Source organism: Manis javanica, chromosome 18, assembly GCF_040802235.1.
Source record: "Manis javanica isolate MJ-LG chromosome 18, MJ_LKY, whole genome shotgun sequence".
Taxonomy (NCBI): Eukaryota; Metazoa; Chordata; class Mammalia; order Pholidota; family Manidae; genus Manis; species Manis javanica.
This window is the reverse complement of record NC_133173.1, coordinates 20,228,109-20,253,626: the sequence shown is the minus strand read 5'-3', so window position 1 is coordinate 20,253,626 and position 25,518 is coordinate 20,228,109. Positions and strand designations below refer to the sequence as shown.

Genomic DNA, 25,518 nt, shown 5'->3' with positions numbered 1-25,518 from the left:
CCAGCACCTTGAACCCAAAATTTCTCAGGTTTGGACTCTTCCTTCCCACAGGAGACCCCCTCGTGGGTGAGGTCAGAGGCACTGACATTCCAACCCCCAGGACTGGAGACCTGGACACCTGCATGCCCCTTCTCATCTGTTCAGCTGTGCAGCCCAGACACAGATCACACACTTGGACTCCACGCTTAACCTTCTGTCCTGCTTCTGTGTCTGAGTCTCCTGATCCTTTTGATCTGACCAACCTTATCTCTGAGTGGGCACTGTCCTTCCAGCCTCTTCCTAAGGTCCATGCTTTAGTGTGAGTGATCCCCATGGCTTAGGGTGGGGTATGGATCAGGCTAAGATTCTTTTCATCCTTTAGGGCCCAAGGTCAGATGCCCTCTTTCCAGGAAGCAGCTCCGATCGCCTCACGGGAACAAGGGTTCTTCCGTGCAGCGTTAAATTGGACTTAAAAAACATTAGTGCCCGAACCTTAAAAATCTCCAAGTTTTCTTTATTTTCATCACTATTTGCTGTGCATACACATGATGTTGGCTGGTTTTGTTGGAGGAGAGATGAGTTTGAAGTGGGGCAGAAAGCAAGGGAACCAAGTGAGTGAGATGTGCCCTTGTTATCCCCATGCCTGTGTAACCCCTGTCCCCCAAGGGCCAGAACCTCAGCAGGGTCAGGGTGTGGTGAACGGTGGGAGCGTGAGGTGGAGGTTCCCCTGAGTAGCCATGAGATAATTTGCAATTGAATTAAGGCTGATGTTTTTGGAACATGAGAAAGCATACAATAAAATATGGCCACATGAAGTTGTTAGACAATATAAGAGTAAGAAAAGCAGATGTGTATGCATGTTACAGGCATTTCAAACTTCTTATTCATCTCCTAATAAATTTCAAAAATATAGAAGAGGCAAGCTTGCCCAACTGTGAGATGCCCGAGGAAGCCAGCAGGAAGCAGATCCATGTGTGTGGCCTGCAGTACTTCATGGACACCGTCAGAAGTGTGGCCACTGCAAACATCTGCTCCTGCTTTGTGTTGAGTACACTGTCACTAAACTTGAATAATCACGTCATATAACAAGTGAAGAGTAGCTTGCTGTGTGTGGAATCAGAAATGAGTGCCCTTCCTTTTCTTTCTCCAGCCCCAGGAGGACTTTTACACACGGAAAGAGCTCACTCGTGAATTCATATATAGACTAATTGGGGACTGGGGACAGTGATGGTCCAATTACTGTGGTGACTGTCCTTGTACAAGGAGTGGTAGTGGGTCACTAGGGACATAAACTGGTTGGGGGCAAATTTGGAATCTGTTTTCACCTAAAAAATGTTCCTCAACTATTATGGCAAATTGTTGCCCATAACCTGAATGCAAATCCACTTGAAAACCTGGTGTTAGATATGAAGGTATAATACCCTCATTTCCTGCAAATGCCTTTTTTTTTTTTAACTTTATTCAAGTTTATTTGGTTTTATGAAGTAAATCCCACTTTCACCACACTGGAGAGATTTGTAAAATACATTGTTGAAAACCCTTAGCCATTGCATTAAACACTGGAGAGCTCAGGGACGCTGAAATGCTGAAGGTTCTGTGATGCATTTCAAAAAACAAAATGTTAACAAAACATTTCTGATCAGTAGTCCTTGAACCTTGCATTCGTGAAGAGCTACATAAAAGTAACATTGTGATCTCCATCCAAGTCAAAGCAGGCTTTCAACTATTTTAAGTAATTCCTGTAAATTCCATCAGCCAGCTACCTCCTGTGATGGAACTGTTTACTTAATAACCTTAAAAACCTAACTAGGACAAATAAATATAGTTTAACTCACACAAAACAAGTGACCAAAAATGATGAATTAGGGGATCTTAAAGTTTTGTTCACTGCTCACCTTTAGATAAAATTTGTTCCCAGTCGCCCTAAGGTTTCCTTACCCTTTCATACCAGTACTGTGTTGTTTTTGGATGAAAAAGGCTCAAATGAGAACTGCAAAGCTCAGCAAGACTAAGACTAATTACAAAATGTTAATAGATTTTTTTTTCCGGAGAGGAAAACTGATCATAGAACAGACCTTCAAAATCATCTATTTAACACTGTCACTTTTAAGCTGGGCACACAGCAAGCCTAGAGGAGAGATGGTTGGTGCAGAAAAAAACAGTGGCAGGGCTTTTCTAGAAAGACTTGCTTTTGTCCGCAGCCTCATACCTGGTTCTTTTAAATGTAAGACATGTTTACCACTACCCCTTTTCAGCTTGCCCCCTACCCTGCCACTGGCCTCCTCAGAAGCACTTTTTTCACTAATGACCTTTGAACTCCTGGATCAACACTCTGAGATCGGACTGTTGAGGAGCGGTGAGCAGGGACCCTACTGCAGACCATCAGAGGAGCTGGTTGTCATTCCTGGGGGGTAAGCACGCACTGGGTTTGTAGTATTTAGGGACACAGCCTCCATTTCAAGACTGCACATTTGCAGAGTTTCCCCACATTTTTAATACGTTATTCATACCCTCTGAAGGAGATGGAGAAACATGTTTGGATTTTAACCAGTCTTGCTCTGCATTCTGTTCATGTGAAGTGTTTTTTCCTCAGATAAACACATTTTGAAACTCAGTGCCCACAGAAATTGTAGTCTGTTATACACCGTAGAAGGCCAACCTGCCAGGGAGAGGCATCTAGCTCTGCTTCTGTGCAGAAAAGGGAAACGGCACATACCAATTTTCTGTTGCTGTGGAACATAACACTACAAACTCAGCAGCTAAAAACAACACATTGGGACATGGGTGTGGACCTTGAGGGCATTATTCCAAGTGAAATAAGTGAAAGACAAATACCATATGATCTCACTTACGTGTGGAATCTAAAAAACGAAACAAATGAACAAACAAAACAGAAACAGACTCATAGACACAGGAAACAAACTGTTGGTTACCAGAGAGGCGTAACTGGTGGGGGCAGCGGAGATACATGAAGGGGAATTAAGAGGAACAAACTTTGAATCATAAATAAGTCAGTCTTGGAAATGCAGTGTACACAGCATGGGGAATATCGTTAATATTTAAACACCTTTTTATGGTGACATATGGTCACTAGACTTGCATGGGAATCATTTTGTAATATATTAAAATATTGAATCACCATGATATACACCTGAAACTAATAGGATAGTGTATGTCAATATACTTCAGTTTAAAAAATTAATTTGAAGACATGCAGATGTGTTACATCAGTCTCCAGGGGTCGGGAGCCCAGGCACAGTTGGCTGGTTCTCTGCCCAGTGTCTCCGCAGGCTTGAGCACACCTGGGGCTGAGGTGCGGGCAGGGCCGCAGTCTGTCCAGGCTTGGGGCCTCTTCCAGGCTTGCTGAGGTTGGTGGTGTAATTCAGCTCCAGAGGTAATGAGACTGAGACCACGTGCCTTTGCTGGCTGATGGCAGGGGCCCCTCTCAGCTGCAGGTATGTGTCCCCTCTGTGGCTCTCAGACACTTGCGGTGCCTAAGTTTCTGGCCTTAAGTCCACGTTCATAGGGCTTCTGAGACAATCAGGCCCACCCACTGGTCGTGGCTCATAGTCCGCGGACCTGGCACTCTGGTCGTGTCTGCAGGAGTAACTCCCAGCGCGATCACTGCCCTGGCCTCACTCAGGGACTGACGGATGTGTGCACGAGGGCTGGGCTGGGGGTTCTCGGGGTCATCCAGTGTCCTGCTGCCACATGGGGTGGCACCCGTCCTTGGAAGGATTAGTATGTGGGCAAACTAAACAGTGCCACTTCCTAAAATTGCTATAAACAAATCCAGGGTCTTGAGGACTGGGGTGATTTTAAATCTTTCCACTTTGGAAACTACACCCCACGTGTGTCAGGAGAACCCTGTGGCTCCTGGAGGAGGTTCCTGGAGGAGGAGGGCAGGCACCTGCCTGCTTGGGGCTGGGGGCCTGCAGGGAAGCAGTGGAGCACTGTACGGTCCTGAGCCTTTTCCCATGGTCCTCACACCCTGGTCCAGGCCCCACACCCTGTCCCCTCGCAACTGCACCCCAGTGGCCTGAGGAAATAGAAGGCAGCCCCAGATTGTTTACCTGCTGCTCATAGAAGTCTGAAGAAGAGGCTGTTCAGAGGCCAGTGCTATGGCATGTGTCAGAAGGATTTATTTCTGTGTTCGGTGCAGCGCCTTTCCTGTGCACAGATGTGGGGGAAGCGTGGGACACACGCTTGTGGATACATTGCCTGGCGGAGGCCCCACCACCACCCGCCGACTCTGCTGCGTCTCCCTATCTGTGCCTGCAGCCTGGGAGCTGCTCCTCCCCGCGGACGTCGTGGGAACCGGGTTTACTAGGGGTCCGACTGCCATAGCACAGCTACGGGCTGGGCAGCTGGAGCCGCAGCCCTGCATCGCGTCAGGGTCCTGGCGCTGGACGCCCGGGATCAGCATGTTGGCAGGACGGTCTCTTGAGGCCTCTCTCCTTGGCCTGCGGACGGTCTCCTCTCGCCGGGGCCTCACATGGTGGTCTTCCTGTGCCTGCGGCGTCTCCGGTATCTCCTCCTCTTGTAAGGACACCAGTCATGTTGGATTAGGACCCACCCTATGACCTTACTTTATCTTTATTGCCTCTATAAAGACCCTATGTCCAGTTTCTGGGAAAAAAATTTACCCTTCCCATGAAAAGGAGGGCTACTTATATATAATATGTGTGTTACATGAAATGTATGTATTATGTAAACACACCTATGTAATATAGTATATAACAATGTGTACAATGTAGCACATACAAAAACATATATGCTATATTACACACACATATATATATATAATACAGATAAATAAGAGAAAAGCAGGCAGGGACATTGCAGCGGTGGTGGGGTGCAGACTTGGGGCTTGGGGCTCTGGCTGGACAGTCGACGGGACCAGGGGCTCTGCTGGGGAGCCTTTGGCCTGTTGAGGTGGTGAAGGGGCTCAGCCCAACCCACCACAGGATTTCCTGTGCCCTGCAGGCCTTTGCACAGAAGCCAGTGCTCCTCAAGGTCCCGGGCTCCCTGCTTCCTGCTGTCTTTGCTGTCTGTGGCTCACCTGGGTCTTCCACCAGGGCTTACCCAGTACTCACCCGCTGTTTCTAGGAGCCTGGGGGCTTTGTTGGGCCTGGGGGTGGGATCTCACTTGGGCTCAAATGCCTCCACCAAAGTTGCTGTTTCAAAAACAGGCTACAATGGGGCAGACACACTAATGTTTTAAGATTCCAGGGCAGATGGAAACTGACTTTGTGTTTGATGCATGCTGTAAATGGAATGCAGTTAGGCTGAGCTGTACACAGCCCCCCACCCCCCACACACACTTTGCTGTCACCTCTGCCCTCTGCCCGCCCGAGGGCCAGGCTGGGACCACCTGTCCCCTGACAGTTCCCCTCCTGCAGAGCCTCTCCAGCTCACTGTCAGCACGTACGCCGCCCTCCTCTGTGACTAAATGATGACTTACTATTCAGAAACTCTCTTCTGGAAGAGAATGCCTTTTACTTTCCATGGGAACCCAACATATGGCCATGATAAGGAAGAAAGACTAATGAGCTAACGCTTACAGCAATCTAAAGTCAAGGTTTGACCTTTAGACAAGGAAATAAGGACATGGTTTAATGTTGTTGCATCTATCAGATGTCAAGGCTCTCTGTCCACGGGGAAGAGGACAGGCTGTGGCAGAGAGTGAGCAACGTGGCCAGTGACTGAGCGCTGCTTCTGTGCTCACAGTCAGCCTGACCTTGGGCTGGGGCCAGATGGGACCTTGTCACACCTGGAGAAGCAGCCTTGATGGGCACCCTGGCCTTGTAGGGAGAGTTGGGTTGGCCCAGGAAGGATACCTTTGTGTTCACATTGGGGGCTTGATTCTAAGCCCCCTGAGGGACACTCTCTAATGGTTTGCTCTTGCCTTGGATTTATTTTTGAGGACAAAGCTGTATCTAATTCATCTTTGTTGGTCCTATAGTGACCAAACTATGCTTTGCACATAATCGGTTTGGTGGATCTGCAGTCAGAGGAATACAAGAAAATAGAGGCTAAAAATGGGAGGGGATACTTTTCTCTTCTGCGTCTGGAGTAGCTGATGGCAAGGAGCCCCTGAGGTTTGCCATGGGTTCCTGCAGGTCCACACGGTGGATCGAAGTGGATGAGCGCCACTCTCAGTACTTCTCCTGCAAAGCTTGGGGTTTAGATAGATGTGGTTAACTCAGTCTACGCTGAGGTCCGGACTTATTGCCTGAGTTTGGGCTCTCTGGGATCTCAGGCAGGGGTGGTGCTTTATAGGGCAGGAACCAGTAAGGAGGTAATGACTGAAGTTAAATGTGTTCCAGTGCTCTTTTTCCTTCAACAGAATCACCCAGATTTCTTGAGGAGGTTTCCTCATATTGCATATCGTGTTGAGAAAAAGTCATGTTCCTCTACTTAAAAAAATGAGCAAAGCTACCTCCAAGGAACTCTTAAAAATGTCATTGTAGGATTAATTGACCTATTTTTCCAGAGTAAAAAAAATAAACATCTAAATGAGAAATCTACACATAATGTTTTCATCTAAATGCTAGTAAGAGTAACTACCAGGTGCTGTTGGAAGCTGTGTTGGCCGTTGTTCTGAGTGACCAGCATGTGTTACCTGCTTTATCTTCAATGATGCAGAGAAGATGCATCATCTTTGTCTCCATTCTGCAGATGAGGACAGTGAGATGTGGAGAGGTTCTGCTTTCTGTCTCTGTGAATATGCCTATTATAGGTCCCTCATAAAAGTGGAGTCCTGTAGTATTTATTCCTTTGTGACTGGCTTATATTCACTCAGCATAATGTCCTCAAGGTTCACCATGTTGTAAGATTTGTCAGAATTTCCTTTCTTTTCATGGCTGAATAATATTCCCTTGTGTGGTTATACCACCTTTGTCCATTCATCTATTGATGGACACTTGGGTAGCCTCCACATTTTAACTGTTGTGAGTAATGCTGCTATGAACATGGGTGTACAAGTGTCTGAGTCCCTGCCCTTAATTCTTTGGGGTATACACCTAGGAGTGGACTTTTTAGCCACTTTAAAGGGTACATTCAGTGGCATTTAGTGCATCCTCAGTGTTGTGCGACCATCCCTACTAACTGGAAACCTGTACCCAGTGAACAGTCTCTCCCCATTTCCCCCCTGCTCCCGCCCCTAGCAATAACTAATCTGCCTTTTATCTCCATGGATTTGCCTATTTGTATAGTTTGCCTATTGGATATTTCATACAAATGGACTCATACTATATATGGCCTTTATGAATGTTCTTTTTAAAACTTTTTATTATGGAAATTTTCAATATACTGGAAAGTAAAAACAGTTGTTACATGAGTCCATGTGCCCATCACCCAGATTCAGCCACGATCAACCTCCTCCCAGTCTCAATAATGACACTTCTCTTTACCAGGGAAGAGAAGCAATTCGTGAACCGATTCTGGAAAGAAATCCATGTGGGAGACTTTGTGCATCTTCGCTGCAATGAAATCATCCCTGCAGACATTCTGCTGCTGTCTTCCAGTGACCCCGATGGGCTGTGCCACATCGAGACTGCCAACTTGGATGGAGAGACCAACCTGAAGCGACGGCAGGTGGTCCGCGGCTTCTCAGAGCTTGTAAGTAACCCGGTGCCTCTGGGGCATCCTGGGCACCATGTCTGCACAGAACCTTGCTTGCATGCTGGCCCTCTGGGCACCAGGGCACCTGCATTCACCCCTCCATCAGGCCAAGGCTGCTTTTCCTAGTAGACTGCTGAGGGACTGAGGGTCTGAGAGGACCCAAGCTTATGACCAGCCTGTGGCTATGCAGAACAGGACCAAGTTTTTATGACTGATTTCTACCCTATGCTTCTGACTTTCTCAAAACAGTATGTAGAAGTCCCTTCAAGTTACATGAGCATTTATGACCAGCCAACTGTCGCTCTAGGTCACTAACTGGCAACACAGCAGAAATGTCAGCCTGTTTCCGGTGCCCTCAGGTCTTCTGTAACTGAGTTCTGCCCAGCGGTATCAGCCACAGCTCAGCAGCACAGCCTGTGGGGAGGGAGAAGTAGGAACGGAAGTGGGGCCTGACTGTCTGCTCTCACTAACAGCCTTGTGGCCAGAAAATTCAAACCCTCTGAAGGGTTTCTGACCTTCTGCCCACACCCCACACTCCAGGTCTGTGCAGAGGATGCAGGGTGCAAACGTCAGGTGAAAGTAAAGTAGCATGAATCATCAGGGATCAGAAAGTGTCTGGGAAGAAAACTGGCTCACCTGAGCCATGTTATCCTAACCTGCTCTGTCCTAAGCTGCCTGGGAGTCTTGCCATCAGCCTATACTGAAGGCAGCTTTAAGAAGTGCCCAAAGAAATGAGCTGCTGTGTGTCAGAAGGATGCCTCTGGGGAGTCTTCCTCTGCCATTGGCGTCTGTCCGTCAGTGTCACACAGTAGGGGTTTTCTTCCATGTCCATGAGCCCTCTCCATGAGTTCCTATAGGAGAACCAGGCCTTAGGATCAGGACCAGGCAGGCTGGAGCAGTTGGCTTGTTTTGTAGCTTGTGGATCTCATCACAGGCACCGTTGGCATTTGGGGCGTGGTGTTTAATTGGCAGGATTGTTTGGGGGCTGGCATTGCTGCTTCCTGCTCCTGAGTGTCCCTGCAGTTCACCCTTGGTCACCACGGCAGCTCAAGGTGCCTGGATATGCATCTAAGAGGCCAGATCCAGTTCTGCTCACCAGGGCTCCCCACCTGTCCTGGCTGGTGGGCATTTCTGAGCCTGACACCCATCCACCTCCTGCAGTATGCTTGGACGTCATCACCACCACTTGGCTTATTCTTTAGCCCTCACTTATTTCTACCATGATTTCTTCATTTTCTTTTCTTTTCTAATTGAGATGTAATTGACATACAACATTATATTAGCTTCACGTATATAAAGAAATGATTTGTTTATATTGCAAAATGATCATCTCATAGATCTAGTTAACGTCCATCACCAATACATAGTTACAATTTTTTTTCTTATGACAACTTTAAGGTCCATTCTCTTAGCAACTTTCAAATATACAGTATGATAGTGTGAACTACAGTCACTACTCACTTTATTTTAGTTTTCTTTTGTGCCAAGTGTTTTTTTGTGAGATGCCCCAAATCTTGGAATAAGGCAAAGCATATATAAAAATTAAAAACAGTAATTAATTTTTTTAAATGGGGTGCCCTCATCCCAGATCAGAGCTGGTGGAAGGGTTTGTTAGGCACCCCTCGAAGTCCAGTGCTGGAAGTGTCCAGTTTCTGTGTTGATTGTACTCCAGGGTTTGGCAATAAATGTGGGTCCGCCTTCCAGTGCCAGTTGCTCACCCCAAGGCCCACATGCCTGTGTGTTTTCCTAGTGTAGCCCCCGTGCCAGGCCTCCCCGCCCAGCCTGCCCTAGCATTCCCAAACTCGAAGTTCCTAGCTCTTCTCCAGAGCACACGTGGGCATGTGGACTGACCCTGAAATCAGTAAGGGGGCTGGGTGGCCCCCCTAGCTCTGTGATCTCAGCATGCACAGGGTCAGAAGGAGGCAGTGGCTGTAGAGGCTGGGACATTCTCCTCCTGGAGAAGCAGCCAGTGTGCACAGAGGGTGATCCTAACAAAAGAGTATCTAATGGGTGAAAGTTCAGACAATGTAGCACACAGGGTGGGATTTGGAAACTGAAGAGCAGAGTGTACATGTTTGTGGAGGGGGGTGGGGGAAAGCCACGTAGGTGTATCTCCTTGGTCAACTCTCAAGAACAACTTCCTTATTTTGATCTTCTGACTATTCAAGTCGTGATGCAGTACTATTGAAGCCTCCTCTGCCCACTTTTTTCTCAAAGAGCAACTGGAACACTTCATAGATCAATGGTGCTTTATATAAACCAGTTCTTTGTAAGTTGGCTGTTTAAAGTTCAAGGATGGCTGCAGACAGACACATCCTGTATCGCCCTCCCTTGGGGCCCATGAATGCCTGAAGACATAAATGGAATCGAGCCATAATTTAGTAAAAACAGGCAAAATTAACAACCAAAATAATTCGCATTTTTTAAAAGAGTTTATCAGCATCCAAATTCTTCAGTGTGCATGCATTCTAGGCTCCATTACTAGGATATTTGTTCACTTTCTATTTTCCTTTTTTTCCCTCTTTCTCTAAATATCCAGATATTTCTGGTACCTGAATTCCCCGTATGTTATTATTCTGAAATACAGGAACTGCCCCATGGAAAATAAAGATAGGAAGTCTCTGGCTTTTAAAAGATTGATGGTTAGAAAAGCAGGGTTCTGACTGTAACGCTACAGTGTCTAGAACATTTCAGTCCTCTGTTTCAGAGGGGTTTTGTAGAATGGAGTCAGCTAATGTCTCAGGTGAAGAACTGATTTCTGTCAAATACAAAGTGATATTGTACCAGGTTGATGAAGGGTAATTGGAAGTGATGGCCCCTAGGAAAACTTAACTTAGAAGCAATTTGCAAAATGTAAGTGAACAGTAAGAGAAGACCTTACATTAATGCAGGGTGGGGTGTATTCATTAGGGTCCAGTGAAGAGGCAGATATTATGCATGATTCAGTCTGGGAAGCTTTGGTGCAAAGAATTCCAGCGGGGGATTGTGGCATAGCCCTAGATCTGAAGTAAGAAGTGAAGACTTGCAAGAGTACAAAGTAGTTGCTGATATAAGGAGCAGCCCCTGGCCCTGAGGCTGAGGTAGCCCAGAGAAGAGGCCCCAAGGCTGAGTCTTGTTCTCATGGCTGAGTTCACGGCCATCACTCACATGATAGCAGAAAAGCTTCCAAGGGGCTGCACCAGACAGAAATTGGCCCCTGGGTAGGGTGCCCTCCTTGGGAAGTGCTGGGCCAGGGTGCTTGCAAGATGATGGGCAGCTGCAGGCCACTGGCAGTGCTGGAGTGGGTGCCCAGGGTGCCACCTTCTGCTGTACCTCTGGCTGCTGCAGTGGACAAGGGCCAGGTGGTGGCGGTGCACAGGACAGCTAGCCTTTCGGGGAGCCCAGGCCTGCACTCCCTGCACAGGGCCCAGCAGAGGGTGGTGAGAGCTGCCACCTGGGTTCAGGTTTAGACTCTTGCCACCACTGTCAGGGCCTCTGGTTACCCTGAGCCCAGAGCTGAAGATGGCATGCTGTGGTACTGGTCCTATAGAAAACTGTGCCCTCCAGGCACCTTGTCTTGGAGAAACCTGGAGGGGCTGGGCACTGAGAATAAATCAACACCTCCCTCCCGCCAAGGCCAGCCCCTTCCTCCTGCAGTGTCCTTCCAGCGCCCTCTACTGGCAAGGCAAAAATGTATATCTTTTCACTCTGCATTTTCAAAAGTCACCTAGGAAGTGCTTCTTTGTCTAGGGAAAGAGTCTAAGAAAGAGGGATGTGGTCTTTGTGCTGCAGAGTCTGACAATTTAGGGCAGTAGGACCAATACCTGGAGGACTCAGGCCTCTTTTCCAGCTGACTCTGCCTATTTATTGAGCAGTGAGAACCCTGTCAGGATTTGGAAGGTAGCTGCCCTGGAGGCCAAGGAAGGCTTCCAGAAAGAGGGGCTTGAAATGTGTTCTGAATGCTACGATGGGGAGGACTTGGGTCTGGGTGTTTTAGGCAGTGATGCAGGTCAGAGTGTGTCCCAGAGGGGGAAATAGGATTGTATTTGATGAAGGGTATTTGGCAAACTGTGCAGAATTGAGGGGCTAGCAGAATGAGCTGCCCAGGACCTTGAATCTGAGGACCAGGCCCCAGACACCAGGCACTCGTTCCTGGACCTTAAACCACCCAGCCATCTGGCTTCTGGCAAAGGAAACATAGATGTTGGGAATTCAAAATAAATATTTGATTTAAAAGTTGGAGTCAGATTGGCACTACTCCAGAAGTAAGAGAGGACCCCCAGTGTTGCACGTGAAGCTCTCACAGCCACAACTCAGATATGTTCAGGCTCCCTGGGTGCCAGGACTTACTGTGCCCCTCACACCTATAGTAGCACACACATTTGAAAAGCTACCTCACATATTTTTAAGTCTAAATCTTGTGAGGTAATGATTATTATACCCCTTTACAGATGAGAAGCAGACAATGTGAAGTCAGGAGGTTCTCCTGAGGTGCACCCTGCGCCCCGGCCCCTGAGTCCAGGTAGAGCTGGGAGCCAGCCCGGGTTCATCATCTCCCGAGGTGGGGGTTCGCCGGTGCCCCGCTGTCCCCTCTGCACTGGGCGTCTGTTGCCTCTGCACACGCCTGTTTCAGACCCGCAGCCCTGCATGTGCTTAGCTCCTTACAGTCAGATGTTTCTAGTTCTTCTGTAATGTCTGCACTGCCATTTCTGTAGAATCAAGAGTTCCCTGGGCTGGTAATTTTACATAAAAATCATTTTTTCAGAGACTTCTTTTGACTTTCATTCTTTTAACAAATATTTATTGAGCACCTACTGTGCTTCAAACACAGTTCAAGGCACTGCATTGCTTAAACCAGGCACAAGGGTGTTGGAATTTCGATGGGGTGGGAAAGGACAGGTGTCCCAAGAACAGCAGGAGAGTCCAGCCCTGAGCGAGCCGTGTCAGTGTCAGGGAGGAGGCTTCCAGAAGGTGGCTTCGTGTTGGTTAATTTACTAAGAAAAATGTTCCTCCAATTTGTCTCTTGGATCAACTTAATGGGACGACAGCCCAGAACCCTGGCTGCACCCACGGGGCCCTCTGCTTCATGCTGTTTGGAGTAGCAACCGTGAGGATTCCAGGAAGAGCTGGACGCACAAGTCTGCCGTCGCTAGCTCTTCCCAGGGCGTGTGGGTGTGGGCCTGGCATGTGTTCCTGATGAGGAGGAAGGTTAAAGCTAGTCTGGAAAGCTTCCTAGGCTGGGAGAAGTCTGAGCAGCTCTGCAAGATGTCCCTAATGTCTAGTCTGCCTGGATACGGAGACAGTGATGTGGCTTGAGACAAAGTGTGGCTCCACTTTGCACACGTGTTTTTGCTTAACTCCCACTGGTATTCTTGGGTGCCAGATGCTCTAGGGCAGTGACAAAGCACAGAGTTTCCTTACAAGGAGAGTCAGTCCTCCCTAAACTACTTGACAGAATTCAAGGAGCTTAGAAACATGACTTTAAAATTCCAAGTAGTAATATTTTTTGTTTCTACCTGCACATGCTCCCAAAATAATCTCTATCGCAGGAAAACTAGATGCAAAAAAGTACGAAAAGGCTCCTTTTTCCTTAAGCTTTTCTGGGTATTAGTCTTTTATTGTATCAACTACATCCTCTGCTGTGGCTGAAGGAGGAAACAACCTATCATTTGGTGGGAGACAAGGACAGCTGGCTGGGTGTGTTAGCTGGATCAGCCACTACCGAGCCTCTACAAAAATATTCATGGTATTCTTTTACATATCTAAGTACAGTCACCAAACTTATCATTTATATTATGGGACATTTTCATTCTCAAATTTAACAATCACATACTTTTTGTTGAGGGATATTAAATATGTAACAGAAAAGACTGAGAAAGAAAATTACTTTGAGAACAGGTTAACTGTGTTTAGACTAAAATTTTAATTCAAATGTGGGTATTCAAAGTAAATCTGTTAGGTAGGTGATAAAATTATCTGACATTCCCTTCCATGATTTATAATATCAACTGTGTTCATTTCATGGGGAATGTAAATTTGGTTGTATATAAGAAGATATTTTTGTTCCTAATTCTGGTGACTTTGCCCTGGACTCTTTGCCTTTAAGCTATGGTCTTGCAGATCAAGAGAGTCAAGTACATGATCTTAATGGAAACATCTCAATGCCATGAAGTTAGTAATATCAGGCAAGCCTGAAATATTAATCCAAAAGACCTTATTATAATATGAAAACTTGAAAATTCTTTGTGTGCATTTAACTTCACATTTTTTTGTGTGTGGTTGGAAGTGGCCAATGTTTATTGTAGGAAAAAAACAACCAAAGCAATAGGGGTTTTTGTTCTACTTGTGGTTGACAATGTGAAATGCTATTTTTCTCTTTGTATTTTTAATATTAAAAAAGGAATTTAGTCAAATTCCAACTTTCCTAAATGTAGTTGAATTGCATCAGCAATTGCAAAGTGTTTGAAGCTGTGTGTATTTGTGGGTGTGTGGCTGTGTGTTTCTGGAGCAGGAATTTCCCCATTAAGAGAAGCTGAGAATGTGAGGTCTGTTCAGTCGACACTGAGGTCCTTTTCACAAGCAGGCATGGGTATGTATGTTTATGTGTGTAAGCATGTGTGAGTGTGTTTGTGTGCATAGGCATGTGTATGTGTGTGAGTGGGTGTGTGCAAGTGTGAATGTTGTTACAAAGCAGAAAGTGAAATGGAGTAAGAGTGCTTAAGTCATCACTTCGAATACCTTTGAGGAGAGGGTAAGTGTTCTTTCCTGGATGAAGAAATCATGCTTTAGAAGCAGGTTGATCTGCAAGAGCACATTCCTGGTGAGTCTGGAATTTTCCGACTGGCAATTAAGCACCTACTGTGCACCGTGCACATTGGGCTGCAGGTGCCCCATGGTCTGGTCTCCGCTCAGGAGGCTGCGGTGCCCTGTCCCCTGATGGGGCCTCTGTGTCTGCTGCCTTTTCCCTTCCACATGCTTTGTGAGCAGTGCCCCCAACAAGAGGAAGTACGGTCTCTGTTTCCAGGATGTGATGCCAGGCACCACACCCTGATTCCCCACAGCATTTGAATGCTTTGAGTTGTCCCAATTTTGTTTCTGAAATTGTTAAGTCTGTTCCCCAATTTCCCCGAGATTTCCTAGGGAAGTCATGTAATGCTTCCAGTTTGCATGCATGTGCTCCTCCAGCGGGAGGCAGTCCTTCGGTCCTGCCGTGAGCCTAGAGCTCCTTGGAGTTTCACCTCTGCATGAGGGGGGCACCGTATGCCCATGTGTGTACACAGAGAGATGGCGCACACATCTGCACCCTCTTCATGATGTAAGCACAGTCCAGACCTGATAAGGGAGTCTGTCTTTAAGGGAAGCACGTACTACAGTTTGGAAAACACTGGTACCTACTTGGGTGTAGAGGAAACTGTGCTTCCTGACATCTAAACTGGGTTTAAACTGCCCTGAAATACATTCAGGGCTTTTTCACTGTGCCTAATGAATAATCCATGTTGTGGAAGCTGCCAAGGATGTGACTTGAAGGGTCATGGTAGGAGTTTTAACCAAGCTGAGGTTGGGCTTAAAACAAACCTGCTTAGTTTGCGGGTTTCCAGGGGAGCCCTTTTCCGTGGTCTGTCTGTCAGAATGCCTTGCACTCCCCCTCCCACTGTGAGAGCTGTTCCATTGCTAGAGAGCAGCTCAGGTACATCTAGGTGGGGCTCTAGAAGTTAAGCATTGGGCCAGAGCTTAAAAATCATTCTTTGTCTTTCACACGCATGCACGCACACACGCACACAAGACTTATAAACAAAAATGTATCTGTGCAATTCTTGTGTCTGAGAAAAAAAGGGCATAAAATCACTCTCATTCACCTGCAACAACTGACTCCTCGGCGGCCCCACTTACCATTGAAAACAGAGCCCTTCCGTCTGAGTGGTAAGAAGGCCCCCTTCAAAGGACTACAGATTCGCGTTTGTTTTGGATGGAACTTCAAATAGTTGGTTGGCTCATCTGGCCTTTATGAAGCATTTTGGAGCCTTGACCATAATGCAGGAAATTTGGTGAGGACAGACTTTGTGAGGCTGATGTGTCCACCTGGGTCCAGTGAGACTAGGTTGGCCGCGGAAACCCGTGTCTGGTATTCTGAGTATGGGCCTTTCAGGGCCAGCAGGCCAGGAAAGACTGTGCACGCGGAGCCATGTTTTGTGGCTGAGATCAGATGCTGGAGGCCTGGGGCACTTGGATGTCCATGAGGTGGGGGCCCTCTTGCCTGTTCTGAGCACTCCTGCACTCAAGCACCTTGGCGCTGGGGTCTCTGTGCCACACTGCCTGCCCATTGCATGTTGATGAAATTCCGGGGCTGGCACCACCTGGAACTTGGAATTGGAGGGGGTAAGGGGACTCTGTGTTGTTGTTCAGAAAGCCCAGAAACCTTCTTGTGAGAATAACAAGACCCCCCACCCCTGCACACACCTGGGTAATAGCACCAGCTCACATGCATTCAGTGCCAGGCCCACTTCTGAGCCTTCACAGGCCATCGCTTCCCCCAGCTCCCTAGGCAGCCTGTGAGGCAGGTGCTGCTGTCATTCCTGTGCAGCCAGGGAGGCATCCAGACATAGGGGCTCAGCCCCTTGACCCAGTGTCGGCCTGTGGGGCTCCATGCCTGGTTGTGAGGCCCACTCAGGGCCACCCCCAGGGAACTCAGTGACCGTTGCTGTTGCCTGTTGGGGTTGATGTGACCCATGTTGGGCTAATCCATTACCACGATAAAGTCTGGAAGTCATGAGCAACTGAGAGTATTTCTGCAAATCTGAAGTCTTCACTCTTGCACTTAACAATAGTTTGGGGTGCCCCTGAAACATGGGCACTTCTGACAGTGGGGCCGTGACAGGCATAGGTATGTTTGATGGGCTGTAAGGTTTTAGAGTTACTTGGTAAACTCAGTGGTTTGTTACCACCTTGTGCCGCTGGCCTGCCTGAGTTGGGGGAATGGAATTCCTAAGTCCCTTGGTCACAGGAGGGGAGCCGTCTCTCCTCCAGTAAGGACACACACGCCTGCTGTGGGAACACATTTGTGCACCCACTGAGAAGCACCCCCTTGCTGCTATATGCTCAGGCCCGTGTGTGCCAGTACCTACCCTCAGACCGCAGGGCACAGGCCCAGCACCCACCATGCCCTCCTGGAGCTCCCTCCCTCCCCTGACCTTGACAAGGAGCCCTCCTGAGGAATGGCAACAACATGTAGGCTGGTGTCAGACTGGAAGGAAGGAATTGACGGCCTGGCATCTGTGGGCTTTGTGGTGCTGCAGCTGTAGAGCGCCAGCCTGGAGGCCTCAGGGTCCAGCATGCACAGGGCTTCCTGCTCTCTCCAGTTTTAGCCTGTGAGAGTCAGACACCACGGAAGGTTCAGCTTCGAGCTCTGGGCATTCTTCTGGCTGCAGTCCTTAGGCAGAGATGGCTGAAGGCTTTGCCGGCTTGATTCTCACTTTCTGCGTGGATCATGTTTAAATGGGCATTTTTCATTTCCTGGGGCTGCCACAACAACTACCACAGGCTGGGGGGGCATAAATAAGTAGATATTTATTCTCAGCTCTGGAAGCTGGAAATCCAAGATCAAGATAGTTGGCATTGAGCTCCTTGGAGGCCTCTCCTTGGCCTGTAGATGGCACCTTTACCCAGTGTCCCCACGTGCTCTTCCCTCCATGCCCCTTGGTGCCCTGCTTTCATCTCCGTAGAAGGACACTGGTCACATGGGATTGGGGCTCACCCTCACGGTCTCATTTAAACATCATTACCTCTGCTAAGACCCCATCCCCAAATAAGGCCACATTCTGAGGTTCTGGAAGTTAGGACTCTAGCTTATAAATTTGAGGAGAAGATACAGCTGAACCTGTGACCCTTCAAGTTTCAGAGTAAAAGTGACCATTCCTGAGGTAGCATTACATGCCAATCATCTCAGATCAACCCACTGTTGCCTCCCAGGCCCCTCCCCTTCCACTGCCAGGAAGAGGAGAACGCTTTCACTTGAGAAACCGATCGATGGAAACTTGAGCCCTGGGACCTTAGGTTTGCTGAAGGCCAAGGCAGGGTTTCTCTGGCTGGCTGCAACTGTAAGAAGCCAAGCATTAATATATATGTATATTATGTATAAGATCTCTGTGAATGACAACAGATCAGAAAGAACAAGAATTTTACTGTAGGGCAGATTTCAAAAATTTGATTAGGGTTCTTAAGTGTTTGTGTTTGCATGTGTGCATGAATGTGTAAGTCAAGGTATTGATAGTTAATGCTGTATCATGACAGAAACCCTTCTTCTAAATCATTTCCCTTAGAAAAGTGAGGGAAAAATCTTTCAACCCTTGACTAAAGTCTTCTGTTGGTCTTAGCGTTTCCCTCAGGGAAGATGTCATTTCCGTTAGACATGATAGCACATGCTTTTCCTGTTCATCTGTTTTATATTATAAAGGGAATCTCAGGACTTGTTTTACACTGATAGTGAAAGCTCAAGACAGCGCTTCTGAGAGTCAATTTGGAAAAACCAGGCCCAGGCCTGGTGGTCAGAGGGTGGCTCTTTTTGGGGCGGAGTGGGTGGGAGTCCAGTCCCCAGGGCCGGCACTGCCGCACCTGGCTGCGTGGGGCCTCCTACTCAGCTTGGAGCTCGTGCTTCTGATTCCACACCTGGGACATGGGGAGAGTCGGAAACATTTGCATTTATTCTAAGCAGAGGAAGCCCTTTTCTTCTCAATTGCGCATTTCACAAAAAAAGTCCACAGCTTCCCCTTAGCGTCACACTAGTATGGCTGAACTGAACCCACCATGGGGTGTCCATAGATCCCCTAGGGAGCTTTAGATGTTCCTGGGATCCAGCCCCACCACCAGCCCCACCACCAGCCCAGCTCCTTTGGTGTGGGTGACTAGGCACTGGGATGTTCCAAGCTCGCTAGGACCGAGGACCACCACCCTGAGATAGGTGCAGTGCTCCCCTGCGGTACGATCAGGTCCAGAGAGGTTAGGTGGCTCATCCAAAGCCAGGCGGCTAGTCAGAGAGGGGCCACTGCACAGCAGGCATTGTCTGAGGAGCTCACTCTTGCTGCGCCACATGCCCTGCCCCTTACCTGCCCCAGCTCATCAGGGTTACCCTGCCTGTGGGGGCGCTTATGCCCATCTTTGCCTCCCACCGAAAGGCCGGGCCTGGCTCCCCCTTGCACCATCCCAAGGCTGCTGTGTTGTGCCCGTGCAGCGTCTTGCCACTGCAGTCATCCCTGGATTCTGCGGCAGTGACTGCCGGAATCTGCGACCCAAAGTGCATCTCTCACCTTGGCACTGTCTGGCTCAGAGGCCAGCAGTGGTGGCTGGTGTTTTTGAGCACTGCTGTAAAGTTAAGGAGCAGCTCCCTAAGCCAGAACAGACAGAAAGTAAGTTGATTGCTGTCCAAAATTCAGACTCTCGTGTACTAGGCAGCTGAACTGCTCAGTCTGAAGGAACTGCTGATGCCAAGAAACCAGGCAAGGCCCAGTGCATATATGTGTGTGTGTCCGTATGCGCCTCTATGCACACACGCATATATAGATACATCCACATTCATGGAAATATAGGTACAGTTGATACAGTTATACCTGCACGCACACATCTGTATGGGTTCCACTTAAGATCTTGTTTCATAGGATTTCCACTGGTGTAAAGTGCTGACCAAATGCTGACTGGGTTATTTCTAAATGTGTTCTGACTCTGTGCCTTACCAGGCTGCAGTTCCAGCATCTGGCTTCATGCCGGGAGGCTCTGCCATCATTGGTGGGGGCTGGGCAGGGACCTCTCTTTACACTCCCAGCCTGGTAAGAGTGGGTAATGAGATGACCTGTCCAGGCCCACTGCACCTACTCGGTACACGCTGCCATCATCAGACATCAAAGGGGGGGAAGTAACTGCACCCCGGTGGGGTTATGGCCCTGAGGTGCCTCAGATCACATGTTGCCCCAGCAATGCTGCATTTGGGCTTTTATTTAGCCTAACAACCCATCACATTTAGGGTTCTTACCCGCATGTGGGTGGAGACTGTGTCTCTGCTTTCCACCCTGTTGGTGTGAGGAGCAGTCAGAGCAGAGTGGGAAGGCCGTGGAGGGTGCTGCCTCATGCCTCAGAGGGTGGCAGGGTCCAGGGTGTGTGGAAGAAGAAACAAGCTCTGGAAGGCTCATTCATTGTTCACAGACTTATTAAGCACGTACGTGTGCCAGGCACTGCAGTTAAAACATAAAAAATCCCTTCCTTCAAGGAACCGCTGGTTAAGTAATTTGGGCTGTCAGTGGGGCCCAGCCAGACCCCAGTGAGGCCTCCCTGCAGCTCCCTGACCACCCCCCTGCTGCCTGTTACCAGCAAGGACAGATGGAAATGTCTGGCTGTGTCAGTTGTCTGTCCTGTTCCCTCCAGGAATTTCTAGGATTCAAAACCCAAATATACGAGGCACATTGAGCCGGGAGGCTGACCTAACGCCGCAGCCCCTCAGCTCATATGAGGTAGAAGTAAAGCTGCTCCTCCCAGGGCCTGGTAGGTGGCAAGTGGCCTCCTGCTTTCCCAGTTTCCCAGCCTGTTTCCCTTGTGGCAGCTCCTCACCCCTTCTCACTGGCTCAGAGGAAAGGCTGTTATCAGAGAGGCCAGGCCCACCGAGAGGACTGGCGGGGAAGGTGCACAGTCAGGTGTGCGGAGGAGCCTCGCCGCTCCGGTCACAGCCAGGCACTTAGGAGACAGTCCAGTGGCAGGGCAGCGTGGAGAGCAGGCTCGGGTCCTACTCTTGCCAGCTTATGACCCAGGAGAGTCCCATGACCTCTAGGCCTCAGATTCAACATCTGCCAAGTGAATGGCCAGCACTCAGCTCGGCAGGGCGGCGGCTTAGTGCTGCTCTGCCCCTGCACTGTCCCTGAAGGGCCTCTAGAGGGAGGGTGGAAGTGGCCCCTGTGGGCCAAGTCCAGGGACAAGGGTCTGCCTCCCCGTGCAGAAGAGCCTGGTCATGAGCACATGCATCTGTCTGAAGGAGGATGCACTGCCTTGGGCTCACTGAGTGCACAGTCAGGCTGCAGAGTTTGGCACTGGCTAGGGTTTTCCAGTGTTCTGGGATGGAGGAAGCTCATCACTGACCCCTTGCCTGGGGCTGCAGGAGTCTCCACCTGCCTCTACCCTGGAAGAGGGCAGCTTTAATACTGTGGGGAGAGCCAGGTCCCCAGGGGCAGGGTGGTGGCCTGTGGGTCAGAATGCCGGGTCTGAGGCTGTAAGCGGAGTCCCTTGGTCCAAGGATGGGGGCAAGTATGACCAACACCTGTGGGGCACTGCTCGCCTCATCTGCAAGGCAGGGCTGCACTCCTCAGGGAAAGTCCCCAGTTCTAGAGGGCATTCCTTTGCATGTATTGTGGCTATTGGCAGGTGTTCCAGAGGAAAGGAGGGTTCTGGCTCCATGTGTCAGTGGCTGTTAGATCTCTACCCAAAGCCCAGCAGCTGGGGCTGTAGTGCTGAACTCAGCACCTGCAAAGTGCAAACTTCATTCTGAGGGCCCGTGTGGCTGCTGGGGCTCACTGGAGATGCCCCACCTCAAACTGAGGACTTGTTGTAAAGGCCAGGCTTGCAAAGGAGAAGGAGAGAGAAGCTAGAAGCGAGCCTTAGTTTATGTACATTCACCAGGCATGCTACAGAGCTACTCCTGTAGTTGGCAGGCTGCAGCCATTCACTCTCAGCTCCCTCAAGTCTGAAGGCAGAGCCCCTGTGATTTCTAGTATCACAGGCAGAATCGTCCTTGGTGATAACACTTGCGTATCAGCAAGGGGTAGTTAGGGATGGCTGAGATCCTCAGAAAGGGAACATCCTTGGTCCTGAAGACCTGTATTGTACCATGGATCTTAGGTTGGCGGGCTATTTGCACATAATTCTTGTGTTCCAAGGGCCTTGCTGGAGCATTGCTCTCACCTGGGGCCAGTGAGCAATGCAGAGTCCCAGGCCCCACCCAGGCCCTCAGAGGCAGGATTTGTATTGGGATAAGATCCCCTGGTGATTCACGTTTGCAAAGCCACTTCTATTTTGAGAAACCATGTAGTGTGGGATTTCCACCTGAACATAAATACTTATTTGCCTGTAATTATTTTCTCTGTTTTGCAGGCATGAGTGGATAATAATCCATTATGTCTATGCATCTATGTTCTTCTTGCCCTTCTGACAAAAGTTGATATTTCCATAATTCACTAATTAAGATACTTCTCTTTTTAAAATAGTCACAGGTTGTCTTCTACAAAAGATGTGCTTCTGAAAACCTCTAGTTAAAATAAAACTGCATACTGTCATGTAGATGTAATTCCAGGGATGCTGTGCTTGCATTACTGATGGGCTGAGCCTGGTGGGAGGAGCCTGTTCTGGCTGACTTGATCTGCTCAGAAGTAGTTATGACCCGCGCTTGCTGGGGTGAATCCTTTCCTGGCAGCTGCTTTGTCTCAGACTTCCTTGACTTGGTAGCCTCTGTTCCCTCCAGTGTGCCCAAATGAAGGCCCGCTGCCCACCTGAAATCCTGCTCTGTCTGTTCTGCTTCACACTGCTGGCTCTTTGTCCGGTGTCTCTGCTTCCCCACCTCTCCTGCCTGTATGAGATTCCTTTAGTCCAGCGCCTCTCAGAGTGGGCACACTTTAGGAGATCCCAGTGTTGTGGAATATCATCCAGAGCATGCCCCAGACCTTTGTTCAGTGTTCCGGGTTTTCCTCCAGGTGTGAATTTGGACAGTCTCAGGGATTTTCCCTGCCCCTATCTGACCTCTTTTCAGATTCTGCCTGTTTTTTTAAGATTCCAAATACCACACCCTATCTTCAAGGCTTCCAGAAATATTGCAACATGAGATTGAAATATGTAACAAGTATTCTTAGTTTTTGAAGTTCAAAATGTAAGGACAAGCCACAGACACACAGCACACCCATGTGACTGACCTAAGTGTATGCACGTGAGTGTGTGTGCACGTCGTGTAGATAGATGCATGCAGACTTTCAGGTTCCCCAGTAGGAGGCACCTGCCCCAAGAATGGTGATCTTTGCCACCTAGGTCAGCGGAAACAGGGGAGGCTATCTTTGGCAGAGATCACCAAGGGTGGAAACACTTACAGAAACTGTTCTTTCCAACCTCTGCTGGATTTATACTGATTGCTCCCAGGACCATGAGGCTGTTCTGGGCAGAGGCCTCAGAGTACTCAGAAAGGGTGACAACCTAAAAGGGTTGTGCATTGCATTAGGGCTCTCCACAGAAGCAGAACCAGTTGAAGGAATGGATGGATAGAAGAATGGATGCATGAATGAATGACTTTATCCATATATATATTTATATATATATATATAGTACCTATATATTTATACACATATGTATTCTATAGATACGAGCCAATATCTGTAATGAACCAGTAGATAGATAGGTAGGTCCCTAGAGATATTAGAGACATATAGACATCTATATATGTGGACATCTATATACAGAGAGATTTATTATTGAAATTGACTTTGGTGATTATGGAGGCTGGGAAATCCCTTTGCAAGCTGAAGACCCAGTAAAGCTAGTGGCTGAATTCCAGTCTGAGACTGAAATCCTGAGAACCAGTGGTATAAATCCCAGTCCGAAGGCAGATGAGCTGGGCTGTTCCAGCTCAACAGTGAGGCAGGAAAAAGGGGGCAAATTGTTCCTTCCTCCGGCCTTTATTCTGTTCAGGCCCTCGAAGGACTGGGTGATGCTCACCCGCGTTGGGGACGGCCACCTACCTTGCTTAGTCCACTGATTGAAATGCTAATACAGCCTGGAACCATCGTGACGCACAGAGACGGTGTTTAACTGGGCACCCCATGGCCTGTCAAGTTGACATGAAAAGTTACTCATCACATGCATTTACTTGGTACCTTGTGGGGTTTCCCTTGAAGAGAATGTGAAGAGCAATACGGGGGAAGGCCGTTCTGGAACTTCTGCTTAGACCCCGACTGCCCTGTGAGCATGGACCATTCTGCTTCTGACCCTGACTGACGGCTTGTGAGGAACACTGTGATCCCAGGGTCTCCCCAGGGAGCAGAGAAGTGTGAGGGAATGGAGTTTGGGGAACAGCTTCGGGAGGCAGTGAGGCAGGGCAGAGAGGTGACGTGGCTCTGGGCTCTCGACTGAGTCACCACTCTGCCAGATCATGGCTGTTCCCTATCGAGAAGTGAACACCATTTGCCCCTAAAGGTCCGGAGGCTCTCCTGCTCCCCAGCTGTGATGGCCTTTTATGACAAAGGGCAGGGACAGTGCAGTGGTGGGGGGAGGGGGCAGTGCTAAATAGGCAGTTGTGTTGCATCATGCCAGTGTCCAGCCACAGCTCCCACCTGTGTGCAAACTGCATGCCAGGCCCCCAGGGTGGCATCTCAGGTAACCCTTAACCTGACAAGTTTGCTTATATCACTAACCCCATTTTACAAATACAGCAGATGAGACAAAGGGTCATGGAATCCACTTCTTGGAGTGAAACGCACAGCAGGAAGTGCCCTGGCTTTCAGTGAGGCATGATCTCATCTACCTCATTTTTTCTGCAGGAGAGGTCCAGTTCTGTCAGGAATAGAACAGAAGACAGACTTGGGCAAGGCAGGTTTAAATTAGACGAGGGGCAAGACTCTTCTGCACCGTCAATGCAATGACGGGTCCTACCCTAGTGTGGCAAGGAGCAGGGACAGACTCCCTGCAGCAGGACCTCCTTCTGTGCAGGGAGGACGCTCCCGGCTCTGTCACAGTGTTGTCAGCAAGCAGTTGTGAGAAGAGGGATGTGCTCATCTGCAGAAGGAGGGACTTGGATGGTTCTTAATGTCCAGAAGGGCCTGCGCTCCAGAAATGATTGGACATCCTCAGTTTGGGCACCTTGCATGTGTCCTTGGCCTCCTCCAGGAAAAGAAGGCCTGAGAGCCTGTCTGGGGCTTCTTCTGGGTGCCCTGCAGCCTCACTCACCCTGTCTTCTGCTGTGTTCTCTGGGTGCTCTTCTGAGCTGGACCCTCCACAAGGGGCCTCATCTTCACTGCCACCCTTACCGAGCTCATCACTTCCTGCCTGTCATCCCCCTTACCCTCACCACAAGAGACAGGACTGTCCTCACCCCCACTGTACATGCAGATCACAGTAATGGGAAGATGCAGCCATTTGCTGGCAGGCACACGGCTAGTACGTGGGACACCTGGGATACCCATTCGGGTTCTCCTACCTTTGCACATGCCCTTAGTCCTCCCAGTGAGGTCAGTGGTTCCCAAACTCATGCATATGCTCTCATGGGTAACGAGTGCCTGAGCACACATCGTCCCTGATATATGCCTATTTACTTATAAATTCTCTGAGTTAGTCTGCACCATTGCTGTTTTAGTGGATCAAATTACTAATATATTAACTAATACTTTAGGTAATCATATACTATGTTATAGAGTAGAAACACTTCAGGATGAGATTAAAAACGAGTATCAACAGAAGACCTGTTCCTCCTTGCTGCTGCTTAGTAGATCTTGCCGGAGGCCAGGACAGGTGGAATGGGTGTGTGGGCACACCTGGGCTTTTCCTGCCTGGAGAAAATGGACATTGTCAGGGTGCATCGGGAGCCTTAGATGCAAAGAACCAGGGTGTACCCCTTTCTGTTTCCTTCTATTCCTTGCATGTAAGAGTGAACCTGGCTGGGGTTAGGGTAAATTGCACAAGCAACTGACTCCATGCCCAGCAGTTGCTGGGAGTCACTGCCCTCTGCCTGCGGAAGACAGGACAACAGCTCCCTGCTGCCCCCAGGGGGATGTACAGACGCCTGGGCAGGAAGCAGGGAGGTGGGGCTGTTTGGACAGAAGAATTACTGTCTGACTTCAGATCTTTGGTTAACAAAGGGGATTCTTTTCCCTGCTCAGACTTTTAATCCTTACAAAGATTAAGGATTTGTTCAGGAGAATAGGGGTTGTT

General features: G+C 48.9%; 1 protein-coding gene across 4 annotated transcripts in view; it reads left to right on the top strand.

Annotated features, from left to right (window-relative positions):
• Positions 1 to 25,518, top strand: part of ATP10A (ATPase phospholipid transporting 10A (putative)) — a 181,137-nt gene that overhangs the window by 62,540 nt on the left and 93,079 nt on the right. For all 4 annotated transcript variants that reach the window (XM_037016467.2, XM_037016466.2, XM_037016465.2 and 1 more), the window contains exon 2: positions 7,398 to 7,602. In XM_037016467.2, coding sequence (XP_036872362.2) covers positions 7,398 to 7,602 — 205 coding nt within the window. The remainder of the gene's footprint in view (positions 1 to 7,397; positions 7,603 to 25,518) is intronic.